The sequence below is a fragment of the Ciconia boyciana genome, chromosome 2 (genome assembly GCF_034638445.1).
Source record: "Ciconia boyciana chromosome 2, ASM3463844v1, whole genome shotgun sequence".
Classification (NCBI taxonomy): domain Eukaryota; kingdom Metazoa; phylum Chordata; class Aves; order Ciconiiformes; family Ciconiidae; genus Ciconia; species Ciconia boyciana.
Genome location: NC_132935.1, coordinates 146,422,538 through 146,446,176, shown reverse-complemented (window position 1 = coordinate 146,446,176; position 23,639 = coordinate 146,422,538). Strand labels below are relative to the sequence as shown.

Sequence of the window (23,639 nt, the reverse complement as noted above, 5' to 3'; positions counted from 1 at the left end):
CTGCTTGACCTGAGAGCCAACTGCTCTTCTTCTCTGCAAGGCTTAAGGAATTTGACCAGCTCAACAAAAGGTAGAAAACCCTCTACCATACTCAGCAGCTCTGGGCTTTCCCTTCATCTTCTGTGCCAGATGAAAACAGGTGGCACACTGGAGACTTGGGGAAGGCCAAAAGATGGAATATGTGTGCATTTATTCAGCAAGCAAACATTCAGCATTTGCTGCAACCAGCTGTTGCCATGACAATCATTAAGTGACTTTCAAAGATAAACTGCCAATGCTGTGAACTCTATTTACAGTCTCTCTTGAATGTTAAAGAGGAGAGAAGAAAAGAGAAGAAAAGCATAAAAAGTGAAGGGGAAGGCTTTGAAAGGCTGATGCTCACCGGCAGCTGAGTCCTTGTAGCATGCAGGGTCCGATAACCCTTGTGAGAGTTGAAGAGCCACAGGGGTTTTAACTGACTTGAAGGCATTCCTAGCATGCTACAACTCAACTAGTGCTTTTCACTTTATCTGCTTCTGATAGGAGATGAGTTTATTTAACTCTTCTGCTTGAAACTCCTTGTGATATATCCAGTGAAGAAAAGCATCATTCTCAGCTTTTTAATCTCACATGTCTCATAAGCCTTTCAACTGCATTTCCTCATGTTCATGAGGAATACTACAGGACAGTAATTAATATGCGTTCAGCATTCTGACAGGAAGGATTCATTCCAAAAACTGTAAAAAAATGATTACTACCTTGTGCCCAGTTAAAGTATCTGAAGGGAATGCCACCACTCCACTGCCAGCCACTGTTGAGATTCAGGCTGTTAAGCCCAATCCAGAGAGAGGATCTCTTGCTGTCAATCAAATCTAGGTAACCAAAAGAGTTGAATTCTAATGAGATTCATTAGGAAATGCTCTGCATTTTCAAAGTTTGGAGGAAGATATTTATTATCATCTGCTTAGTGATTTCTAAGTTCAGTACAGAATGCATGTTTACTGGTAATAAACTCAGTTTATTCTGTAGTTAGAGAACGGCAAAAGACTATTTTGCATATTAGTTTATCTGAATTTAATGGTATTCTACAGTTATATGCAAGCAATAGGCTTTGAAACACCAAATTGCTGTTGTTAATATTTATGTTACAAGTTTGCTTGAGTGTGGTGCAATTGATACAAGGCCTTTGTTCTACAGAGTCTATGCATAAATCCAGAAAGTCTTTAGATTTTTAATAGCATTTTGTATAAAATTTGTATGGTATGTCCAAAAATCTGTTTCATTAGATATATGTGAAGAATACTGACTTCTTAACTCAAAAGTCATATAATGACTGCCTTCTATAATGACTTTCCTTCTTGTAAGGTCCCTTTCTGGGACTTTTCTGGTGTTTTCTGAGCTTGAGCCAACTTTTGCTTAATTAGCTGGACATTCTTAACTTAAAATAAATAAATAAATAAAAGAAGTAATTTCAAATGGCAATTCCACAACTTACAAAAGTTCCACCTATAAAAAGCTTAATTTACAGTAATTGTGCTTTCTCTATCAGTACATATATTATTATTACATCAGCTATTCGTTGTAATGTGATTAAAGCACTGAAACATTTGTAATCAGTCAAAAAAACTATTAGACACTCTTTTTACAGAGTCTTGCTTATTAGTTCACCTCTTAGATACATTTGTTCATGTATCTCTGTGACACTTAATAATTCTGCGTTCTGCTGCTGGCAGCTCTTCCTTGCTTGGTGCCATGTGAGAGCTGACTGGTAGTTTATCTGGTAGTAGGTTCCTGTCAAAGGATCTGTAGTCCAAAATCTGTCATTGTCTGTATGAGAGAAAGGAGATTTAGTATTGCAGTTTGTTGTAAACATCTTACACAAAATGTTATGAGAAAATTTAACTGGAAGCTTACTTGTGAAGTGAGATTATGGAGCAAATAAGGCTCAGACCCTCAAAACTCATACTCTTCTGTTAGCTTGCTCTTTGTTAAATAAAAGAGGGTTTACCATTGACATTAGCAGAGATGGGCCTTTCATCCTTTATTTTCAGTTTCCCCTGTCAAATCTGATAATCTCCAGGTGAAAAAAAAATAGTGTAAAGAGATCAATAAAGCAAAACTGCACCTTGGTCATTATCTACTCTGAAAACCTGTTCAGCAGCTCATAGGCTATGCCTGAATTAATTCTTGGCTGAAATACAACTGAAGTGCAAACATTTCCAATTATGGATAGTTTGCTTTTCAAACTTTGCAACACTACAGGCTTGGGGAAGAGTGGCTGGAAAGCTGCCCAGCAGAGAAGGACCTGGGGGAGCTGGTTGACCACCCGCTGAGCCGGCAGTGTGCCCAGGTGGCCAAGAAGGCCAATGGCATCCTGGCTTGTATCGGGAATAGTGTGGCCAGCAGGACTAGGGAAGTGATCGTGCCCCTGTACTCGGCACTGGTGAGGCTGCACCTCGAATACTGTGTTCAGTTTTGGGCCCCTCACTACAAGAGAGACATTGAGGTGCTGGAGCGTGTCCAGAGAAGGGCACTGAAGCTGGTGAAGGGTCTGGAGCACAAGTCTGATGAGGAGCGGCTGAGGGAACTGGGGTTGTTTGGCCTGGAGAAAAGGAGGCTGAGGGGAGACCTCATCGCTCTCTACAACCACCTGAAAGGAGGATGTAGCGAGGTGGGTGTTGGTCTCTTCGCCCAAGTAACAAGTGATAGGAGAAGAGGAAATGGCCTCAAGTTGCGCCAGGGGAGGTTTAGATTGGATATTAGGCTAAATTTCTTCACGGAAAGGGTTGTCAGGCATTGGAAGAGGCTGCCCAGGGAAGTGGTTGAGTCACCATCCCTGGAGGTATTTAAAAGACGTGTAGATGTGGCGCTTAGGGACATGGTTTAGTGGTGGACTTGGCAGTGCTAGGTTAATGGTTGGACTCAATGATCTTAAAGGTCTTTTCCAACATAAATCATTCTATGATTCTATGATTTTTTAAAATGTATTCCTTATTTCTAGTCTGCATGTGGTTTAGGTAATAGGAATTTAGAAATTGTCTTCTGAGAGCGCACTGTTAGCAAAACTGTTCCCTGGGCAAGTGCTAATAAGCTGTGATTACAGCTTCCCTTAACTTTCTCTTTTGTTGAGGAAAAGATACTGAATTTCTTGAATGATTCATTAGAATAAATATTTTCTATTTTTTTTGTTTCTTTTAGCTGATTCACTTCGGATTTTTAACATTCTTTTTTAATTGTAGGCTCAGGTGTTAGTGATAGTGTCCCAACAATTTTATAATGCCAAATACTTCGTGATTGCCAGTTTATATAGTGAGGATGTTCTGGGATTTTTTTAAGCTACTGCATGCAATATTGCACCAGGAAATAATTTTTGTAATGTCAGTGAAAATGGTGGTGGTAGTTGGTGGTTGATAATGAGTTGAACCTGGTTTCCCAGTGCAATACTCCTATCAAAATGACAAATAGTGAGTCTGTGGTATAGCACTGAAAAATCAGGTCGAGGCAGCATTTCTAATATCTTCTTTGACACTGTATTTTGGTGTCCTTCATCCTGAACTCAGATGCACATACATTTATCAGTTCAGATAACCTTATCTTGTAATGTTATCTGAAACATTACAAGAGAAAGGCTGACAATGCTGCTATTTCAGTAAGACCTTTAAGCCAATCTTCTTATTGTATGTCTTTCAGAAAACAAACTAATCCTCCCATGGACTGTAGACCAATCTTATGATACAGAACAGGGATTTGCATGGGTAGAAAAGTTTATACTTCTGCTGCCACAAACAGCAATGAGGCAAGGAGAAGCAGGCTGTGAATAGCATCTCAATTTTCAGATTATTTTACGCTGAGTGCAGTCATATTTAAAGCATACTAGTCTTTTCCTGGCTGTTAGCTACTGATGGACACACCCAGACAACTTTCAGCTTGACTGTAGGTTCATAGGAAACATTTTTGTTTCTCCTGTAAGAATGTTATGGCATGGCAGAGACATTTTTGAGTAAAATAAAGTCATTACAAGGTTTTTCCCTTCCATATTAGTAACAGCGTCTCAGCATTGATATATTTACCTAACAGCATTGTGTTATAGCATCTATGACAGCATTTGGAACTTACTGCCAGTTGGACAGAACCCATACAAATGGTCCGCATCGAAGTCGGGGGTTGTTGCACACCAGAGCAAGCCGTCTGACCTGCCAGCAGCCGTGCACCCGGCATGCCATTTACCACTCAGCTGGAAGGGGAAGACACATGGGGCTCCGTTGGCATTTCCTAACAGTGTAAACAGATCTGAGGGGGCAAAAGAGAAATTATAATATAGGTACAAATCTGGGGGACCCAGTTCTCTACATATGTGTACTCTCCATAAGGGTATGTGGAGAAAGTGTTACAAGTGTCACTCCAGTGTAACTGGGGACCTACTGTCACCAGCAGTGTCTTCCAAGGAAGTTCTGGGTAGGTCTTGCAATGTACCATTTACTTATGATATTGCCAGCTGTAATGGCTGGAAATAGAGCAGTTTCGTACTATAGTCAAGAACTATGAAAAAAAATGTGGTGATTTTTGTCTCATATATTTAAAAATAATTTTCTAAAAATAGCATTATTTTGTTTTTAGTGTAGCTTAACTTCCCATCATTCACTAAAAATAAATAATTGATTTAACTGTTAAATGTTGTGGGTTTTTTTGTCATCTGAAATTTTGTAGAGGAACTGAATGGTAGTGTGCAGGGAATTATTTCCTTATATTTACTATAGGAGTATTAAACTTAAAGATTTTTGCCTTCATCCAACAACGTTAATACAACTTCACTAGTACTAGTATACAGTTAAATAAAGCACTTTGATTAAAGCTAGCAATTAAAAATAGCCTAGATCCACCTTTTGCTTTAAAAGTAAAGAAAAAAAAATGCACATTTTGCACATACTACATTCTCTCTGAAGCTAAGCACCTGTACGTCTCCAGGATGGAGGAACGCAGGCCTGAATATGTGAACAAATCATCCTCCAGTCCAACATTGCCTAAGGTGGAACAGCTGATGTTAGACTAAGGGGAGCAGAAATCAAAGGACCCTAGCTGTGAGGCAAACAAGTGGGTTCAAGACACCATCAAGAGTAACCTTTAAACTTTACCTTCATGGCCTTTAGAACACAAATCATCCATGGTTCCATAGATCATCCATTTATTCATCGTCGCTGACCCTGTGTTCAGCACGATACTGTCTTCATTTCTTTTGCCAGCACTGAGAAATAAATTTTCCCCTTGGATTGCCAACGTTGCATTTCTGCACTCCCATTTCTGGAGTTCACTTTTCTTGTTGCAGGGGTACAAAGAAATTTTAGCCTGGTTTTGCTTGTAGGGCACTCCCAAACATTGTGCAAATGCCACACTCATCACCTGGTGATCAGACACCCACCTGAATTTTTGTAACTCAGTGTTTTTATTGCAAGCAGCTGTTGTGACTGCATGAGAACTCTGAGCAATTAAACAGAGCTTAGTATCCTCGTTGTATATTAAAAATATTAAATTGTCTGTAAAACAAAATAATCAGAATTAATGTATTTATAATGAGCACATGGTGAGGGGAGCTTGTGAGGAACGAGATGTGCTGCTGATTCTATGCTGATCTGACTCATGTCAGGAGACTGTAAATCTGAGTCACTTTTGCAAAGATGAAACAACATTTTCAAGATTTATTTCCTTCTGGGAAGGAAAAATAAGTGCAGCTCATGTAAATACAATTCTGAGGAATAAGACCACATAAAATACATTATGACAGCTTCAAAAATGTCATCACTATAATGGAATTTTCATAAGTATAGTGGATTTTATTTTTCTAAATCTCTTCTGAAATACACATTTTTTTCAAGATTTCCAAAAGAAACCTTACTGAAGATTTGGAAGTTTGCCATCACTTCATGCACTGTAGATTTAGCTCATGTTACATGCCTCCACAGGGTTGCATTTGTGCTTAATACAGGTAGTGAGCAAGCCTTCTGTGACTCTTGCTCCTTCTGTAATTGGCATGTTCTGTTATGGTTTGGGGGTTTTTTAGGATGAAACACAGTGGAACAGTGACTTGTTATCTTGCCTTGTTCCAGTATCCTCTCATTAGTACGTCTATCACAAGAAGTCAACATAATTCACACAATCAAATCACAAACATTCTCACAAGAACCAACACTGGGAAGTATATAGAGGTAAAGATACTATAGGTGTGTGCCTGTGTGTCTGTGCATTGTTATGGAAAGACAACATGTGAATGCTAAAGAAGCTAGCTAACACTCCCAAGTGTTAGCAGCCTGATTTAGTATAGCAGCCTGTATAGGCAGCCTGATTTAGTAATCCATCAAGACAAGTAGGCCCTGCTGGGAAGGGCAAGGGCTGCCCAGTATGGCAGTTGTACTGCTGACATGTAAAGCAGGTCGCTCAGTGCTGGGCATCTGTCTGTGAACACAAGCTGCCTGCTTTTCAAAACATCAAGTAGCATACAGCTCCCACTGGCTTTGGGTCATGAGGGAGTGAAATTTGGACTACAGGGAATATTCTAGGACCTGTGGACACGAGGGCAAGGCTTTGCCCTTTGGTTCTCTGTGCCTCAAATCCCCACCTGGAAACAGGAATGTAGCATCACCCCGGTATCCATCTGAGAGAATAACCACATAAGGGACAGTGAGATACCCTTCTAAACACTAAAGTAAATTTGTAGGACAAGGGTAGGATGTTAGGACACAGCCAATGTTGAGTAGTGAACAGAGCAGGAAGTGTCTAGGAAATTCTGGGAAACTATGACAGGAAGAATAGTTCTTGTTAGGATATCCGTATTTAATGCTTGAGCTCTCCCAAGAAGGCCCTGTATTACTTCAGCCAGCTTAGTAATCTATGGAAGTTTCACTTCTTCAGATCTAAATTTGGAGCTAAGACCTAGTTTCTTCTTTCCTTGTCCATTTAGACAGAAAGTTTTAAATCTTATTAAAGGTTTTATTTCTTACTGCTAACTAAGTAAGTGCTTCGTGTAGTGCCCTAAGTTTCAGCTATTGCCCCTTGTAGTATTTCCAGGTCTAATAATAGGAGTTCCCGCTGGAAACTGTGAGGTTCGTGCTTGGGCTATCACGTGGGTTTGGGTCCCAGCTCGCAGAGCAGAGGGGAGACCCCCTTTTTGCACACACTAGTGCTGGCACAGCTCACGCGGCACAGTGTCTGCTTTCAGAAGCTGTGATTTGTACCCCACTCCTCCACAAAGCTAGTGAATTGAAGGATAAAGGAAAAATGTCCTTGAATGTTATCACCATCCTTACATCAAAAGGGAGCTGTGATCTGTCCTTGGTCAACTTCAGAGCCTTAACTACACCTCTCATCCTTACTCTGAAAGCCGTAGTGGTTATTCCAGGGCTGTTCTTGACTCTGATCTTTTTAATATTTTTTTCACTGGCATCTGCTCAGCCACGGTATTACATCTCACATCAATCCACAAGCTCCATCTCATCCCACACAATCTCATCCTAAGGCTAGGAGATACACATACAGCACCCTATTTAATTCCTTTCTCTTTTTCATTTCTCGTGACTCAGTCACATATACAAACAAGGACTATGGAGCACACTGTGAAGTCCATCCGCTTCACAGAGCAGACATAAGCAATAATTAAGTTGTATCCAAAAGGAAATTTTTATCCACATACATGACTCTGTCCTGACCTCTGATTCCCAGCTTTACCCCATCTTGATTCTTCCCCTCTCTTTAAAAGTGAACCAACATCTCTGTATCTGCATCTTTTTTAAAATTCTGTGGACCACTGCAGTTAGGATGAATATGAAATGCAGGGCAGTCAAGATGCGTGAAAATCTTAAAGAGCCTCAGAAACAAGCAAGACAACACAAATGCCCACTTTCACATCCACTTTTGCAGGGGATAAAAAACAAAGACTCACCGAGTGTCTGAAAAGCAGTATGAATGAAAGAGAGGAAAACTAAGACTGTAGAAAAAGTCAAGTGTTTCATTTCTTTCTTCTTATTCACAAAGAGATGAGCTCAAATGAATTGCTGAAGTAGAAGTCCTTAAGGAACCAGTTGGTGCTGGCTCCTTCTCAGTTTTGGAGAGTTTTAGTTGGAAGAGAAAACTCTGGGCTCTAAATAAGGAAATATCCTGTCATGTGGTATTTTGAAATCTATAAATAATTACAAAATTCAGACTTTGCATCTGAAAGTGAAGTTTCCTTCCATTCGAATGCAAGTGGCAAAGTTTGAACAGTTCAACATCATTCCGCTGAATTATTTTTAACTTTCTTGGTTCTGCTCTGTGATTGTAAAGTCCTGATCCTCAAAGACAAAGAAGCAGGGAGTGCACTTTAAATGGATGTACTTTAAATCTCATACATACATACCTGGGAACCTCAGAAAAAAAATATATGCAAATTTCTTGGCCAGATAGGTCTTCACTGCTACAAAAGATGTATTCATTTAATTTGATGCACCAAGCAATGTTGACTATTTCAGTGTGAAAAATTAACCCAGATGGGACAATTTAATTTTGCTCAGCAACTTGACAAACTGGGCACTATGTATACACCTGGCTTTTATCTTCTCCGATTTATCAACTGGTAAAACTACTGTGCTGTTATTGCATGTGAATTTGTCTCAGGAGAACCAATACAAATTAGCCAAATCTGTACAAATCTTTCTGTTAACTAGTGATTTTGACAACAAAACTACCTTTCAAAATTATTTAATCCATAAAGTACAAATGAATTTTAATACTTAATAATTCTTTCTTTGTACCAAGATTAAATGAGACAAGGAAAGAGGAATATTCTCAAACATTACAAATGAGCTGCAGCCCTTTATTAAGTGGAAATCAGCTTCAGCTATGATACAAATTCCCTTATTTGTTTTGAAGGAAAAGGAGGAAAGATATTCAGCAGAAATTGGCCTTAGAATTTTCTGTCATTTTTCATGGCTTTATTATGAAGACAAGTTTCACAATATATTCTGCAAGGGCAAAAGGTCACTTAATGTGAGAGAAGAAACCCATTTAGAGTGTATGGGGTCTTCAGAGCTGTGTTATCAATATCAACTATAAAAATATCAAAATTATAAATAATGGTATTATTTTGGGTTTGGGGTTTTTTTCATCTGTTTACTCTTTTCATTTGCCTTGCCTTTATTGTTAGCTATCAAACAGCACTGAATCCAATTCAGTTTCGGTATTTACAAAAAAGATAAATATGGGTATGTGTTGTAAGTTACACGAGGAAAAAAAAAGTGTGAGATCAAGGGGACTGTCAGTAAAAATAGTTTGAGTACAGAATGCCCTTCATTCCCTATCCTCTGCAATATGTTTTGTTTCAGTGCAATATCTACAAACCAGCAATCCAATGTCATGAGAATCTCTCCTTCTCAATGACCTCTCCTATATAGCTCTTATGGCCTGTTTTTCCCACAGATCCTTGAGATCTTTTCTTTTTTTTCCTTCGTTCTGTCATAGACAACATTGAATTCATAAAAACATCACAGTAAACCTCTGAAGCATTTCACTACCAAGACACTGCCTTACTGCCCTGTAGCATGGATACAGTGCCCGGTCGTCAGTCCACTTATCAGAGAGTTCGAGGATAGCAAGAGAAGGCATCCTAAAATGAGGAATCAAGTGAAATAAATACAGGAATGGATTCTTCCAGCTTTATTTGGCATCCACGTTATTTTATACTTTATTTCTGTTTCTTTTAGTCATATGCCTTGTTCATGTTTCTGTGTTTCCTCCTGTTAGCCTCTCTCTTAAGGTAAATGACTCATTAGATCACCAAACCGTATAACATCTCTGCATGCTAATTAAACAACTCTGAAGTATTATTACGTAAGACATAGATCCTTTATTGATATAGTCTTATATTCATAACTGATACAAAACATTCAAAGTCATAGAATATGACTGAGTGTTTGCGAAGATTTACTTATTTTACAAAATCCAAGTTGAAGCCATGAATGAAGGACAAGTATTTGCATTTCACTTATAATACTATGGCAAGGAAGATACTTGTGTAAAGAGTGTAAAACAGGGGCAATAATGGGGAAAAACAATTCACGTAAACCTCTGTTTATTCCAAACACCATTTTACTTGAGTAACAGTATGCACTCTTCAGTACGCTGTGGTGAGATACATTCTCAAAGTGCAGGCTTGGCGGCTGAGTGCTCTGCAAAGAGAGTGCTCACTATATGGCTGCACTTGACTCACTATGTGATGCTGCCACAAATGTCTAAAAAGAGAGAACACTAGGGTATTAATCCATAACTTTTAAATCTAAATTCACAGTAGTTTGCTATTTGTCGTGCTTGTTTAATTAGCCATTTTATACAGTACTGAGTCTTAGTCCTGAGAGTACTTCTTGAAGAGCATAGAGCAATAGCTCTTAATCCATACCAAAGTAATAATTGCTAATTTTAGTTCATAGTGTCTGTTTATTAGGTGCATGTAACTTTTACTAAGATTGCCTTTGTTCCAGCTAGATTTTTTTTTAAGCTTAACCATATAGTTTGGCTGTGTTATCCCATTAGACGATGCTGTGTTCATTTTTTTCTTTGTCATTGGTAGAATCATTTACATCGCCCTTTCCAGTCAGGACACAGCTGTATTCTAGCAGTGTGCTGTGCCACCTCGCCTCTCTTTCAGTCTCACTTTGAGTTTTGATTTTGAATAAGAAATAAATCATGAAGCCCATCCCTAATAAAATGATGAGGACCAGAGTAAGTAGCATCCACGTATTCATGTGACCATGTGCTTTGTCCTTTTTGGCATCTGTAAATAAAAACAAAGCAAATAGAAGTGGGTGTACTGTATCCATAAATAAATATGAAGAATACTGAAAACTATTAGTCTAATTTCCCCCTTAATTACCAGGTTGTTAATTTATGAAGGAAATGGAATATAACCTCAGCATCTCCTGGCCTTCTTCCACTGTTCTCTTGGGGCAAGAATAGGAGGGTGGGCAAAGAAGCTATGATAATTAAGGTGTAGGTATTATTGTATGGGGTTCTTTAGGATAAGAGTTTTATTAAAAATCTACCATAATGTCTCTGTGTCAGTCCCCCTCATAGATCTTAGCATGCAAAAGGAGGAGCAAAGAGGGGGTGATCAGTTTACCAAAGCATTTAGTTAACCTGGGATGCCCTAAGTGTCTCATAGGTACTGCTAAATTATGCTGGGAATTAATTCAATGGCAACTAAGTAAATTAAGCTCATATAAATAAAAAGACAAACAAATAATGAATACCAATTCATAAAAAACCCAAGTATTTCTTTTCATGTCTCTGAAACTATTGGGAAGGAAAAATAAATCCTACCTTCCATGTTTGCAGCTGCTTTAGGAATAGCTGTCAAAGATAAAGACAAATGTTTAGTCAAAATCGAAAAAGGTCACATTTTCATCCTGATAGTTTCATGTTAGCAAAAGCTCTGGTAATCTGCGCATCAAGGTTACCCCATCACTTCTCCTGGAAACACACTTGCTAAATTAACAGATGAAAAGGTGTGATTGATTTTTAAGCTGATATTCACTGTAATAAAACTGCAGTGTTTTGCATATTAAAACCCCCTTCTTGCTTCTTTTTTCATAACCAAAGAACCTCCAAGCACAGGTAGTTTCTGACTGTTTTAGATGGACTCTCTCTTCTTCCCTGGTTAATAAGTCTTGCCCTCTTCACTGGGTCTGCATGCCTGCGGAGACTGGGAAAAACTTAATCAAATGCTGAGGATATTTGACACTTTTCCTGTACTGCATCACCACTCCTTTGAGACCCAGCAGATTTTAATTTACCATAATTCATTTCCATCTATAATTACATTTATAAGCTCGAGCTTTCTTATGCAGTTTTTCCCGGCCATGCAAAGAGGGCGCCGTCTGCAAGATTTTTCTCGGCGCGCTGGGTGCGAGCTGGATGGTGGCCAGTGCAAGAGTGAATCTTCCCCGTGGGCCGTGGGAGCCCCACGGAGAGTCGGGGTGCGCCTTCCAGCGTAGGAAGCACCAGGAGCCGGGCTGCTGCAGCAGAAGCACAGCAATGCATTAAGCTCCGGCGTGTTTGTGAGGATGAAGGAAATGCAACTGTTAAATTGCCTCTTGGAAGGCCGCGGAGCTCACTGTAATGTAATATTTGCTTGTGCTGAAATCCCATTCTGCTGGAGAACCTGGTGTCAGGGAATATTCTCTCTACTTTGGCATTGCATGTAGGGGCCACTCAGTCGAACCCAACAAATAAAGTGTGTGTTGACACGGAGTTTCTGCTTTCTGATATATCTGGTAACAAAGAATTAGCTTTCTGTAGTGTCTATTGCTCTGACTACCCAGAGAAATTTAGGAGTTGCCCTAAAAGGAGAATTTTCCTTTTCAGAAAATGCTCTGACACTGCTACGAATGTGTACGGCTGCTTTCCCCACCAGCTGCAGCTTTGCTCCGGGAGGGGAAAGGACAGAACCTCAGGAACATCCCAAACCTTGGGGTTGCGAAACAGGGCAGGAAATCGTACTTTTTTGCGGAATTAACAGTTAAAGTCCAAAATACCACATGGCTGCTCAGCTCACGATATTCTGATATTTCTACTTCCTGACCAAAGCAGATGGTGCTCAGTTACACAGAAAAACAATATTAAAAAAAAAAAAAAGCTAACCAAAACACTTCTACTATTTTCAAAGGTCACTATATGTGCTCTGGATCATGCTTCCGTTCTGTTATTATTTAAATGTGATTGCTTCATCCATCTCTTACTGGTACAGCATGTGTCATAGTACAGCAAGAGGAAGAAAAGCAAATTATTGATGCAGCCCTTGTTTCATAGAAAGTTAATGTTAGCAGGAAAATATGTGTGTATGTTGGAGGGGAGCAAAACGACAAAGGTGTTTAAAAATTTTCCAGAAAATATTGATCATCTTTAGTTATTAATTGAATATTCATCACGGAATGCAAGAAAATCTGAAGTTATGAAGGAATAAAACATGAACAGGGCAGACAAAAAGAAGGATAACTATATATTCATATTAATTTTGTCTGAATGCTGAAACAGGTGATAAGGAAGACTGTAAATACAGCATTTTATGTCGGTCTTTTGTAATGACCCTATTGTGCTATTACTACTGATATAAAACCATAAACATCAAGAGCAAATACTAAAGAAGTCACTTACTCTTTGGTTTCTTACAAATAAAACCCTTTTGGGAAGAGCAGGGAAGGATACTCCAGTAGCCAGAGAAAGCAGACAACTCCACACAGTAATCAAGCTGGTCCTCCGAGGGCTGTCCTTCACCCCAGTTGACAAAGTCTGAAGTACTGTTGTCTTGCCAAAGCAGCTGCCCTAATGTTGCAAATGTTAGTAGCAATACTAATAGTTCCACATCAAAGATCTTCCCTAATATTAGTGAATATTAATATTATTACTCTACTCAGCCTAATAAAGCAATACTATTTTCTTCAAAAATTCCATCTGTGGTTATTTTCTAATGCATTTTTTTCCTTTTGATTCTCTTCTTAAAACCAATATAAATGCTTTTCCAAATTATGATTTGCAGACTTACCAATCATAACTTGAGTTTACATATTCCCATATTTTTGTCTAAGATACTAAAGTTTCAAACTGAAAAAAAATAAAACTAGGCTTTTTTTTTAATTTCTAAATTATTATTTCAGCAGCAATCATTGAAAATCAAGCAACTTTTACTGTAATGCTTAAACATGCTTGGTTAAAATCAAAACTATTATTTTTTGCATAAACTCTTAAACAAAAATTTTGAAGTATCAATGAGTTAAAATGAATCTAAAAAAACCCAAAACCTTTCTGACTGATTGTGGATTGACACTAATGTTGTTTTCTTCCAGGTGCATATTTTCCTCTGCACTCTTTTTCTAGTAGCCAGCAGCCTAATTTTCTCCATACAGAGATACAGAGAAGCTCGATGCCATGTGCTCAGCCAGACACCTGCAACTCCCATGTGAGTGCTCCCCAGCCATGAGAAGATGAGAGCCAGCCGGGACATGTTTGCCACCGGGGCACAGAGCAAACAGGGTGGGAAAGGCTTTCTCACAGACCAGGAATAGGAGACATGTCCTCAGGGAGGGCTGAGGTCAGAGGGACAGATACATGTCATCCTCTGTGAAGGTCCATGGTGACATTGCAACCATAAGCAGCTGTGCAAAATTATAATTGATTACAGCGATTCCTGGATCATTCAAATTTAGAAATGAGGCCCCATGATTGCCTCAGGTATGGACACCTGAAATTATGTGTTATATCTCACTTTCTTAAAGAACAGTATCTTCTTTGTTGTGCCTCTCAAGAGATATTCCTGTCACGTCTCCACATCTTTGCTACTGAACCAGGTATAGACAAGGTATTTGAATTGAGGCAGTCCCACATGGTGGCATCCCTTTGATGGACCCATGCAATATCCAAGACCCATAATTGAAGCCAAGCAAATTTCCTTTCTACAGCCTTTCACACCTATTGGACAAAACCATCAACTTCCAAGAATTTTTAGATTATATGCTATCAATCTATCTTTTTGTTTTTAACTAGCTTCTATTGTTCCTTCCTAGCTTCAATTAGTTCCTTAAAAACCACAATGTATCTTATTCATATTTCTCTCCATTTAATGAAGTCTATTTATGATTATTTATAGACATTAAAATAGTTACCATTTACATTTCTGTATATTCCTATCCAAAAGCCACTTGTCTTGCTTGTGTATAAGTCTGCATGCTCTACTAAAAAGTTTGATTCAGCCAGATCTTCTACAGAAGTCAACATACCACCTGTAAGAAAACCAACAGAAGAGGATTGGAAGTATCCCCTGCCATAGAAGTCAGTAGTAGTTACAGCCTTTGATAGAGGATCAGGTTAATAATAAAACCTCTCCTGCTGGTAGCTAGTAAGAAAGGATTTAAATAGAAACCAGAAAATAGCATTCAGCTGTAGGGGACCAGCACAGACTGTGAGTGATGTCATGAGAAATGGAAGACGTGAAAGCACAGTGAAGGTGATGATTTTTAAACACCAGGCAAAGTGCAGATTATTTTCAAGTGATTGGGTAATAGTTTTAATACGTATTACAGATGATTATTTATTTGTTCTTCATGGTTTGACAGGATATTATGTAGCATGTAATATTGCACAGCAAACAAATTCGCAATTCAAACTGAAGTATTAATGTTTGTGGCAATGGTGGTGGAGGAAGAGGGCTAAGAGAATCTAAAAAGATATGAAACAGAAGGACCCATTTCTTTTGGGCAGTATAGTGCTTCCCTTTCTCTTTCACGGCCTCCTGAAGCATGGATGAGGTAGCTGATGATTCAGCAGCATAGGTGGAAGAGGGCCAAGGAGCAGCTCATGGTCTTGGCCAGGACCAGATGCCTCCGAGATGGGGAAGGGACGCGTTTGCCCTCCCCTGGCTCTGCAGGCTGCCAGGGAGCCCTGCTGGTAGAGCGAGGGCTTCCAGGCAGTACATGCAACCCCTCGCAGATCACACACCCCATGTTAAAAATAAGTTATTGTTATTATGATATTTACTCCTGCTCTTGTGTAGGGAGAAATATGGAAAAGAAGGGATAAGGCCAGAAAGAAGTTAACCCATTTTAAAATCTTACTAAAAAGAGAAATGTTGTGAATGAAGAAATATAACAAGAAACAAGAACAGCTGGAAAAAAAAACAAGGAAAATTGATCACCTTAATATCAACATAACAGAAAAACAAACAGCATCAACGGTGAAAAATGAATGAGACATTGATTTCCTTTTTTTAATATGTGTAGATTTTGCAGCATTAGTTTTCAAGATTTTTTTTAAAGTGTTTTTTTTTTTAGGTCAAGATTGAAATCCTATCTTTGGGCAAAAAATATAATTACCTGATTGAATGCACTGAGTCACAGACTGAGTCCAGCTCATTTCATTGGCATTGAAGTTATAGCAGTGGCTTCGGAAGGGAATCCAAGATATGTGATCAGATTCAGGACATTTTCCAATATCCTGCGGGGGATCAGAAGGAAGTACGTCTAGAAGAAATGAGATATTATGGATGCTTTCATTCAGTAGGGATTGCAGTTCTTCAGATATGAAATCAAGTTTTAAAAAAACCCTCTTTCTTAAAGGTACTTAAAATATTCTTCTGCACACAGTGCTAGAATTATCAGTGACTGTGTCAAGAGTGACAATAAGGAGCAGAACTGCTCAGTCACAGCTGAATGATTCAATGCGAGCCTGTGCTCTTCTGTGTTACCAACTAAGTCAAACTTGGACTGTCTCAAGCATGTTTGAGTGTTCAGGGGTTTTTGGTTCTAGTTTATTTTGTTATAACCAACAAATTTGTATAAATAAAAGATAGAGTAAAAAGTGGAAAAGAAAAGCCAGAAAACTCCCAGAACCTCAAGACATTCAAATAACAATTTGATTTTAAATGGAATATCATCTAAATCATAGTTTACTGTGGAAATTTCTCATTTAATATTTTCCTCAAGATAATAATCCTTATATAAAACTTCTGAACAGCTTTAACTCTGACAATGCATGGAATAATCTGAAGCTCATTGACTATTTATGTAGGAGCCCCTCATTTTCCTGCAGGTAATGACATTATGGAATGAAACAAACAGTGTCAGTTAGTACATGCATTTTTAAAACAAAAGTTGCAAATGAATAGATATGAAGTTCAGAGCATGACCTGGAAAAGAAATTAAAGAAAAAGTACGCAAAAACAGATCAAAAGAAATTAAGAATTTCCATTAACTTTGTGTCACTAGAGCTAACAGCGGTTGCTCTAATACAAATGAGAAAGCAAAAAGGTTCAGTCCCATCCTAAGGTTTGCCTGTAGCTTTTAATTTGTAGTATTCCTCAATGACACCCATAGAATCACTATGAAGTATGAACTTTCGTTTGGGCCAATAACAGACTTTTTTTCCCCGATATAACTCTTCCTCCTTTCCCCAGTTTTTAGAATCTAATAACAGTGAAGCTGTAACCAGTATATGAACGCTGCTTACGTTGAAGGAACAAAATTTATTTTATACTCAGTGGACTTTATTGATTACAACCCTTCCCACAAGATTCCTATCAGCAAAAAGTTTCACATTCTAGACTCGAAGTGAAATGTTTAGTACGCCCACAATCTCTATGTTCTGTCTGCCTCTGACATAGAATAACTCCGACAGCAGTTATCACCCCAGTCCAGTAAAATGGCAGTATCTTGGCTGGAGAATGAGAACTCCATCAAAATAAAAGATTGTTCATGCAAAATAAAGGTATTGACATTACATAGTGAGGCTTATTATTCCTTAATATATACTTAGAAATTTGTATTTCAGTCAAAGCAGATCAAGCAAGATTTCTGCCATAAAACTGAAAGTCATCACCATAGCTTACCCTCAGATTTTTTGCAGACAGGAAAATGTTTTTCATTACAAGGTGCTGTTTTCCAGGTCCCATGGAGCTCTAGATAGACACAGGCTATTTTCTGGTTTGGTTCTCCATAGTACCACTTAGAAAAATTTATTTTCATGTTATCAGTCCATCTGTAATAGCCATAAGTCTAAAATTGAAACAGATATTTAACATAGTTTTTCTACACTCTCATCTGCTGTTTCAGGTAAGTGGATTTATACAAATGTACATTTTCACAGTGATATATAAAGCTCAGTTTGTATATCTGTGCTAGTACTGTTAAAATATTAATTGAATCAGGACTCAGCAAAGTAAAAGTAAGACACAGCAGTATGCCTCCCATGCTGGAACAGCCTATGAAGGTGTTTTGAAGGCTAAATGGTGCTTCCTGGGTGTTGCTGGTGCTCAGTCCCTTGTCGGGCAACATTGTGAGGTGGAATCACCATCCCAGAAGAGTCAGGTCACCATGAAGAGCAACGTGACCACGGGAACATGAAACCTGTGGAAAGCTCAGGTGGAAGTGGGTCTCGGAGCTGGCTGTCAAACAAGGACTCTAAGCTCAAGTACAGTTTTGAGGAGAAACATTCAGGAGTATACCAGTTATCACTACAAAAAATCTGAGAAAATTATTAGTTTGTTAGGAGCAAAAGTTAAATACACAGGAGCAGGAAGTCTTGAGCCTTTGTTTAGTCTTCCCCCGCTCCGCCCTTCTGTTTTTCCAGAAACAATCAGAAGAATTACAAGGAAAAGGGAACAGAACCAGACAGTATATTGCTGACATTAAGAACTGCGGGATAAAATGTGATAACACTTTAGTGTCTAGATGTGTCAGGAGGCCAGGTACACAAGCCCCTCCTGAGCTTGGCACCATCAGGACAAGATCATTGCCTGGGGAGCAGGAAGAACCACGAAGCTTCACTCCGTAACAGCAGGCCCGGCTCATTTATAGGGACCACGAGAGCATGTCTGGTGATCCAAACTTGATCATAATGGAATTTTAACGGCTTTCTAAACCATGTTTATATGACTGTAAAAACAACCAACTTTGATATCAAGTGGACTTAAACGCTATTATTTTGTTTTGGATAGAGATGTCCTGTGGACGTGTGCAAGTGGGAGGATTCATGTCAAAGTTGGTGACTACCAATCACTTATATATTCTAAGACCAAGCATTTTGTCTGGTAGGGAGAGGCACTGTTAGAATCATGGGAATATGTATTATTCAGCAACAAGTTAAATGCCTCAGACAATGTAGCCTTCTAAGAGGCTTTATCAGAGTACTGCTACATCATATAATCAGAAATGCTATTTTTACACAACATCTATTGTAAGTTCTCTCTAGGGATACTGATTTTTAGATGTGTTTTCATATGTTATATAGCAGTGTGTAATCACAATTGGTAAAAACAATCACTAGTTAAGAAAATTATTGCTGACGAAAAAGCTCTTGTTTATTATCAAGGTAGTTTAGTCAGCTCAAAGAACAATGCAATAGAAACACGATAGTTAAGTGCATTGAGCAACTGCATATTCACTAGAGAAGCTGAAGCTAATTTTGGCACTCAGTCATGGAGCTAGTAAGACTGATGCTCACTCAAGTGTTTCCTTACACAGTGGTGGACCTGGATCTCCGTATTCCCTTCTTCCGGTACAGTATAGCTTTTACTGCTTTTAATCTTTGGGACTTAGCAGGTGTAACAAGGAGGGTGTTCAGAGGCACGTGGTATGTCTTGTGAACCCTTCTGAACCAAAAAGTAATGAAAAAGCTACAGCTGCCAATGATCATGAGGCACTAGCCTTAATGACCCTGTTGGTCCCTTTGAGTAGAATTCACCTCTCCTAAAAATGGCCATCTAAAAGTTAACCAGGTAGTTTGACCTAAGTGTCTAAGATTCCCATAGTTAGTAAAGAGAGGCCCGCACTGTCGGAGGTTCCCATCCTTCTCCGTTGCCTAAGATGGAGTTTAATGATTTAAGATGGAGTTTAATGATTTAAGATGGATGAAGTTAAATGAAGTGAGTGTGTCCTAGGTTTCTAAATCTGTTCATGCTACAATTCTCCCCGCTAATAGTAATCCAATCATAGCATTTAACGACACCACCTATCAATTTATTAATCTTACCACATTGCTGTTGAGCCCAATCCATAAGGGCTCTCCATATTGCACTGCCTGCAGCAGCAGGAATATATTACTGTAATAATCAAAAATGCTGGCAAGCTCTGAAGATTTCTCCTTGCAGGCTTTTCTTGCTTCTTCCCAATTCATTTTAGAAGGAATGATTAAATAGCTGCTGTTACCATAATGGATGAAATCAGAATCTGGAGCAGTTGTGGAATGAAGCAGTTCAGGCTCTGTAGGAAAGAGGTACAAATTCGAGAGAAAGGGGAGAAAACAGCGAAAATTACTAGCTACCTGAATAGCAGTATTATTTTTGAGTGAGAGATTAATGTAGTGTGGCAGTACAAGCAGCAAGTAAAAGCATTTCTTATTTAAAACACAGGATACATTTTAACGGTAACTTGGAATTATTTGTGACTATATTGTAAATAGTGTGTTCAGGGATTAGGGAGAGGCAGGGGACAAGCTGTGTGTATCTACAGACATACACTGCACCAGATGAAATAACCTGAGTACTGGTCACACAGTGATCCTCCCGCCAGGGCTCTCTAGGTTCACCTCCTGCAGTGTATGTGAAATCCCTCCCAGACACAAGCACGGTGCAGGATCTCCACACCAGTTCAGTCTCAAAATAGGGGTGAATTTCATTGTAAGGAAAGTTTGTGGCTCTGCTGCTGCTTCTTTCCCATGTAGGATGAAGTGAAAAAGGAAACTGTAGTTGTAGTTTAAATAGTATATGTGGAGGTAGAAGACAAAGACCTAGAGCTAGTGATGGGGACAAAAAAAAGGACAAAAACTGCCTTTGTGTTCGGTCAGTGTCAAGAATGCCCTGGCAATTGTTTTTGCTAGTGACACCCTTGTGCAGCTTTCTGCACTTGCATGGGACGGAGGTGGGAAGCATCTGGCCCAGCTGTGGCTTCTTCCTGTATTTTTACTTGCTGCTCAGCAGTTCCCTGTTTCTATTCCTGCAGACTCTGCAGTGCAGCTGTGCTCCAGATGTGTCTCCCACCCTGAGGATACACGAAGAAAACTACAACTTTTGCCTTTCTGATTATTGCTCGTCTTGTGATATAAAAGCATTGCTAGAGACTGACGAGCAAAATAACCAGTTTAACTGACCTTAGTTAACCCCCCCCAGTATGTGTGAGGGTTTTTTAGTGAGGGGGGCCAGGTCTGGGGTGAGGGTGGGAAAGGTGCTTTTAGTGTGTTGTCTAGCTAGCTAAGATACCTATGGTGGAGGTCACTGATGGCTTTGTCTTTATGCTTTGTATTTGCATTTGCAAAATAACCTGATTCAGATACCTGTATCTGTGCTAGTTGGGTAAAGCACAGATGGCTAAACTTTTCTGTCAATAGAAGAAAAAGGGATTTTGAAGGCATAGCTCTTCTAACATTTTGGGCATTTGCCTCAGGATGAGGCAGGTGAATCCTGCCTTCAAAGTGTCTACTCTCCATGTTCAGGCAACTGATTTAAATGTAGATGTCTGCAGGGTAGGTGAAGTCAGCCTCTGTGGGCATTGGTGGGTATGCTGGTAGGGGAGAGGCCGTAAAGCCAAAACTTTTTTATAATCCTTATCCCAGAGCAGGTTTTGTGTCTGGAATTCCTGAGCTGGGAAAGTAGCCTTGCTTCCCTCACCCTGGCTGCTACAGGCACAACCGGGCAGTTACAACTGAGGACTCATATGGTTAGATTGTTCAGTAAATGTCTTCCAACAAAGAAGGTGAAAAATAAAACTTACTGCTGTCCATCTGGCAAATATAGCTTTTGTTATGCTGGCAGTCAGTGTTTTCCCAGTACCCTGCTTCATCTACAGATCTCTTTGTCATTGCAATACAGTCAGTCTAGGGAAAAATTAAAAAAGAAAATTATAGCTGATAAAGTGCAAAATGTCTGGCAAAATAATAGAAATAGGTTTGAGGAGACAAAGTTAATAGCTTTCTTTTCTAATTTTCTGGCTCTTATTTTCATTTACTGTTTCTTGGAAATTAAGTGTATTATATTATATATCTTAAGCAAATGTACTTTCCTTGGCAGATTACTGCAAGAACTTTTGTCAGTTTATTAAAATTTCTTGTAGTGTACCAAAGCTATTTTTACTATGTAGTTTATGGTAGTCTGTACTGAATTTGTTGACCTTACATTTAGTTTCATGCTGTGCAAGGAAAAACAATAAAACAAAGTAAAAATCCCAGCTAGTAATACTGAATATTTTCAGTAAAATCTAATAATTCTAATAATTTTAATTAATTCTAGCAGTAATTATAACACAGCACTCCTTTTCTGCAGTTCTAGACTTCTGCAAAGGAATGACAGTAAGTATACACTCTGAACAGGCCTATTAATCTCTAGGTACTGCTTTAAAAACTTGATCTCTGAAATATTCAGTTGCCCTCTGCTTTAAGCCATTGAAATATAGCATCCTAGCTGAGACAGAAGGCAGGCTGATTACTCTAACCTTGAGTATGTTATCTAAGTTACGCATTTTCTGATTTTTTTTCTGTTTACCTGTATTGTAATATACTTCCAGTCAATTTCTATGTATTTATCTCTAAATGGGAATTGTCTTGCCCACTTTGAATAGTCAAAAAAGCTTCCATCTGTCCAAAGATATGTACCCTCACTGTTAATGTCATTCAGTCCGATCCACGTTTCATTGGCAACATCCTTTAGGTGGAAGGTGAAGAAGGCTATTAAAAAAAAAAAAAAATCAGAGAAAGAGAGTAGCTGAGGAATTGCCTTTCCTCAAATTCAGTGTAAACCAAATTCCAAATAAAACAACCAATCAAATTTTAAAAATATTGGAAATATCAAGTTCAGTATTGTTAGACTATGAGTTAATGGTAAAAGAGAAAAATTACAATGGGTAATTAACTGAAACAGTTTGATTTCATTAAAAAAAGACAAAAGGAAAAGTTTTTTAGATAAAAATGATATAGACTTCTTGGAAATATTATAGAAATTAGGGCTAGAAGGGACTTCAAAGAGATTAATCTGTCTCCCCCAAGGTAGCATCAACTGCACATATGCCATTTCTGATGGATGTTTGTTTACTCTCTAACTTGAATAACTGTGGGCATTTCATTACTATGAACTATTACTATTTATCCCATCTTCCAAGGCCATGGGGGACAGATTATTCTGTTCTCTCCACATGACGCTTTTGCCAAGAGATGGGAAGTGTCATAATATCTCACTCCGGTCTTCTCTCTGGATCAAGCAGCTTCAAGTCTTCCTTCATAGGTTATGCTGTTTAGATCTGGAGGCTAGTTCAGCCTTGTCATTAGACAATCAAACATGCTGGCTTCATACTTAGCACCAAAAGGTTCCGATGTCATACCTTGCACTTGCTCATTGTGTATAGAGGCCAAATTTCCCCCTAATTCTATACAAACACTTCTTGCAGAGTGCCAAGTCAGTCTCTCTTCTTCTCTGGATCCAAATATTTTATAACACTGCAGGGAGAGTAAAGGATTAGACAAAATTTCAGGTGTCAAAGAATATTAAAACCATTGGTTCTGATTAATTCAGTTCTAGTCCCTGCATGTAAAGAGTAGCAGACGGGGGATCTGCTGCAATGTGAATACTTTCAGCCAGCAAGAAGGACACCCAGCTAATCACAGCGATGCGTGTGCAGCACTTACAAACCTGGGGGCTGTCCAAGGTCAGTGCTGGGCAAGAGCGGGCAACCTCCAAAAGCTTTTGAGGAATTAAGTACATAGCTAAGGTGCACGGGTAGAGATTTTGGGTCACATTACTGAAAAGTAGAATCTTGGAGGGACTGAAACTATTTCCTGATTGGGAACATACTTTGGGGCAGGCATCTCTCAGGTCAAGTTCTTTCAATTATATACCACAGATTTAGTGCTAACGCCTGAGCTTGTGTGAGCACTCAGCATGAGTGGAACAGCGTCAGGAAGAAGTGCCCTTTTGTACCATGTATTAGTATCCCATGGGGATTTTCCTTGAATACCAGCGTAAAAAATTGGTTTTGTGGTTGTGTATGTTCCGAGGGACAGAAGACATGGTTTTTAACTGGCATATGCTGCTTCTCCTTTTTTATGCCCTTTGAATGCATGGCAAATTTTCCTATTGATTGCACTGTGGGATTGATTTGTGGTTTTCATTTGTT

General features: G+C 38.9%; 2 protein-coding genes across 2 annotated transcripts in view; both read right to left on the bottom strand.

Moving 5' to 3' along the window:
• The window catches only part of LOC140647150 (macrophage mannose receptor 1-like), a 34,551-nt gene extending 26,572 nt beyond the window's left edge, over window positions 1–7,979 (bottom strand). The window contains exons 1-5 of the mRNA XM_072851514.1: window positions 7,910–7,979; window positions 5,112–5,510; window positions 4,096–4,269; window positions 1,648–1,806; window positions 738–851 (exon numbers count right to left, since the gene is read on the bottom strand). Of these exons, the coding sequence (XP_072707615.1) occupies window positions 738–851; window positions 1,648–1,806; window positions 4,096–4,269; window positions 5,112–5,510; window positions 7,910–7,979 (916 nt within the window). The remainder of the gene's footprint in view (window positions 1–737; window positions 852–1,647; window positions 1,807–4,095; window positions 4,270–5,111; window positions 5,511–7,909) is intronic.
• A 2,547-nt stretch (window positions 7,980–10,526) lies between these two features.
• Window positions 10,527–23,639, bottom strand: part of LOC140647149 (macrophage mannose receptor 1-like) — a 34,471-nt gene continuing 21,358 nt past the window's right edge. Inside the window, exons 20-29 of the mRNA XM_072851513.1 lie at window positions 22,848–22,962; window positions 22,016–22,197; window positions 21,249–21,351; window positions 19,513–19,742; window positions 17,372–17,537; window positions 15,861–16,007; window positions 14,655–14,771; window positions 13,150–13,317; window positions 11,317–11,346; window positions 10,527–10,771 (exon numbers count right to left, since the gene is read on the bottom strand). Of these exons, the coding sequence (XP_072707614.1) occupies window positions 10,527–10,771; window positions 11,317–11,346; window positions 13,150–13,317; window positions 14,655–14,771; window positions 15,861–16,007; window positions 17,372–17,537; window positions 19,513–19,742; window positions 21,249–21,351; window positions 22,016–22,197; window positions 22,848–22,962 (1,503 nt within the window). The remainder of the gene's footprint in view (window positions 10,772–11,316; window positions 11,347–13,149; window positions 13,318–14,654; window positions 14,772–15,860; window positions 16,008–17,371; window positions 17,538–19,512; window positions 19,743–21,248; window positions 21,352–22,015; window positions 22,198–22,847; window positions 22,963–23,639) is intronic.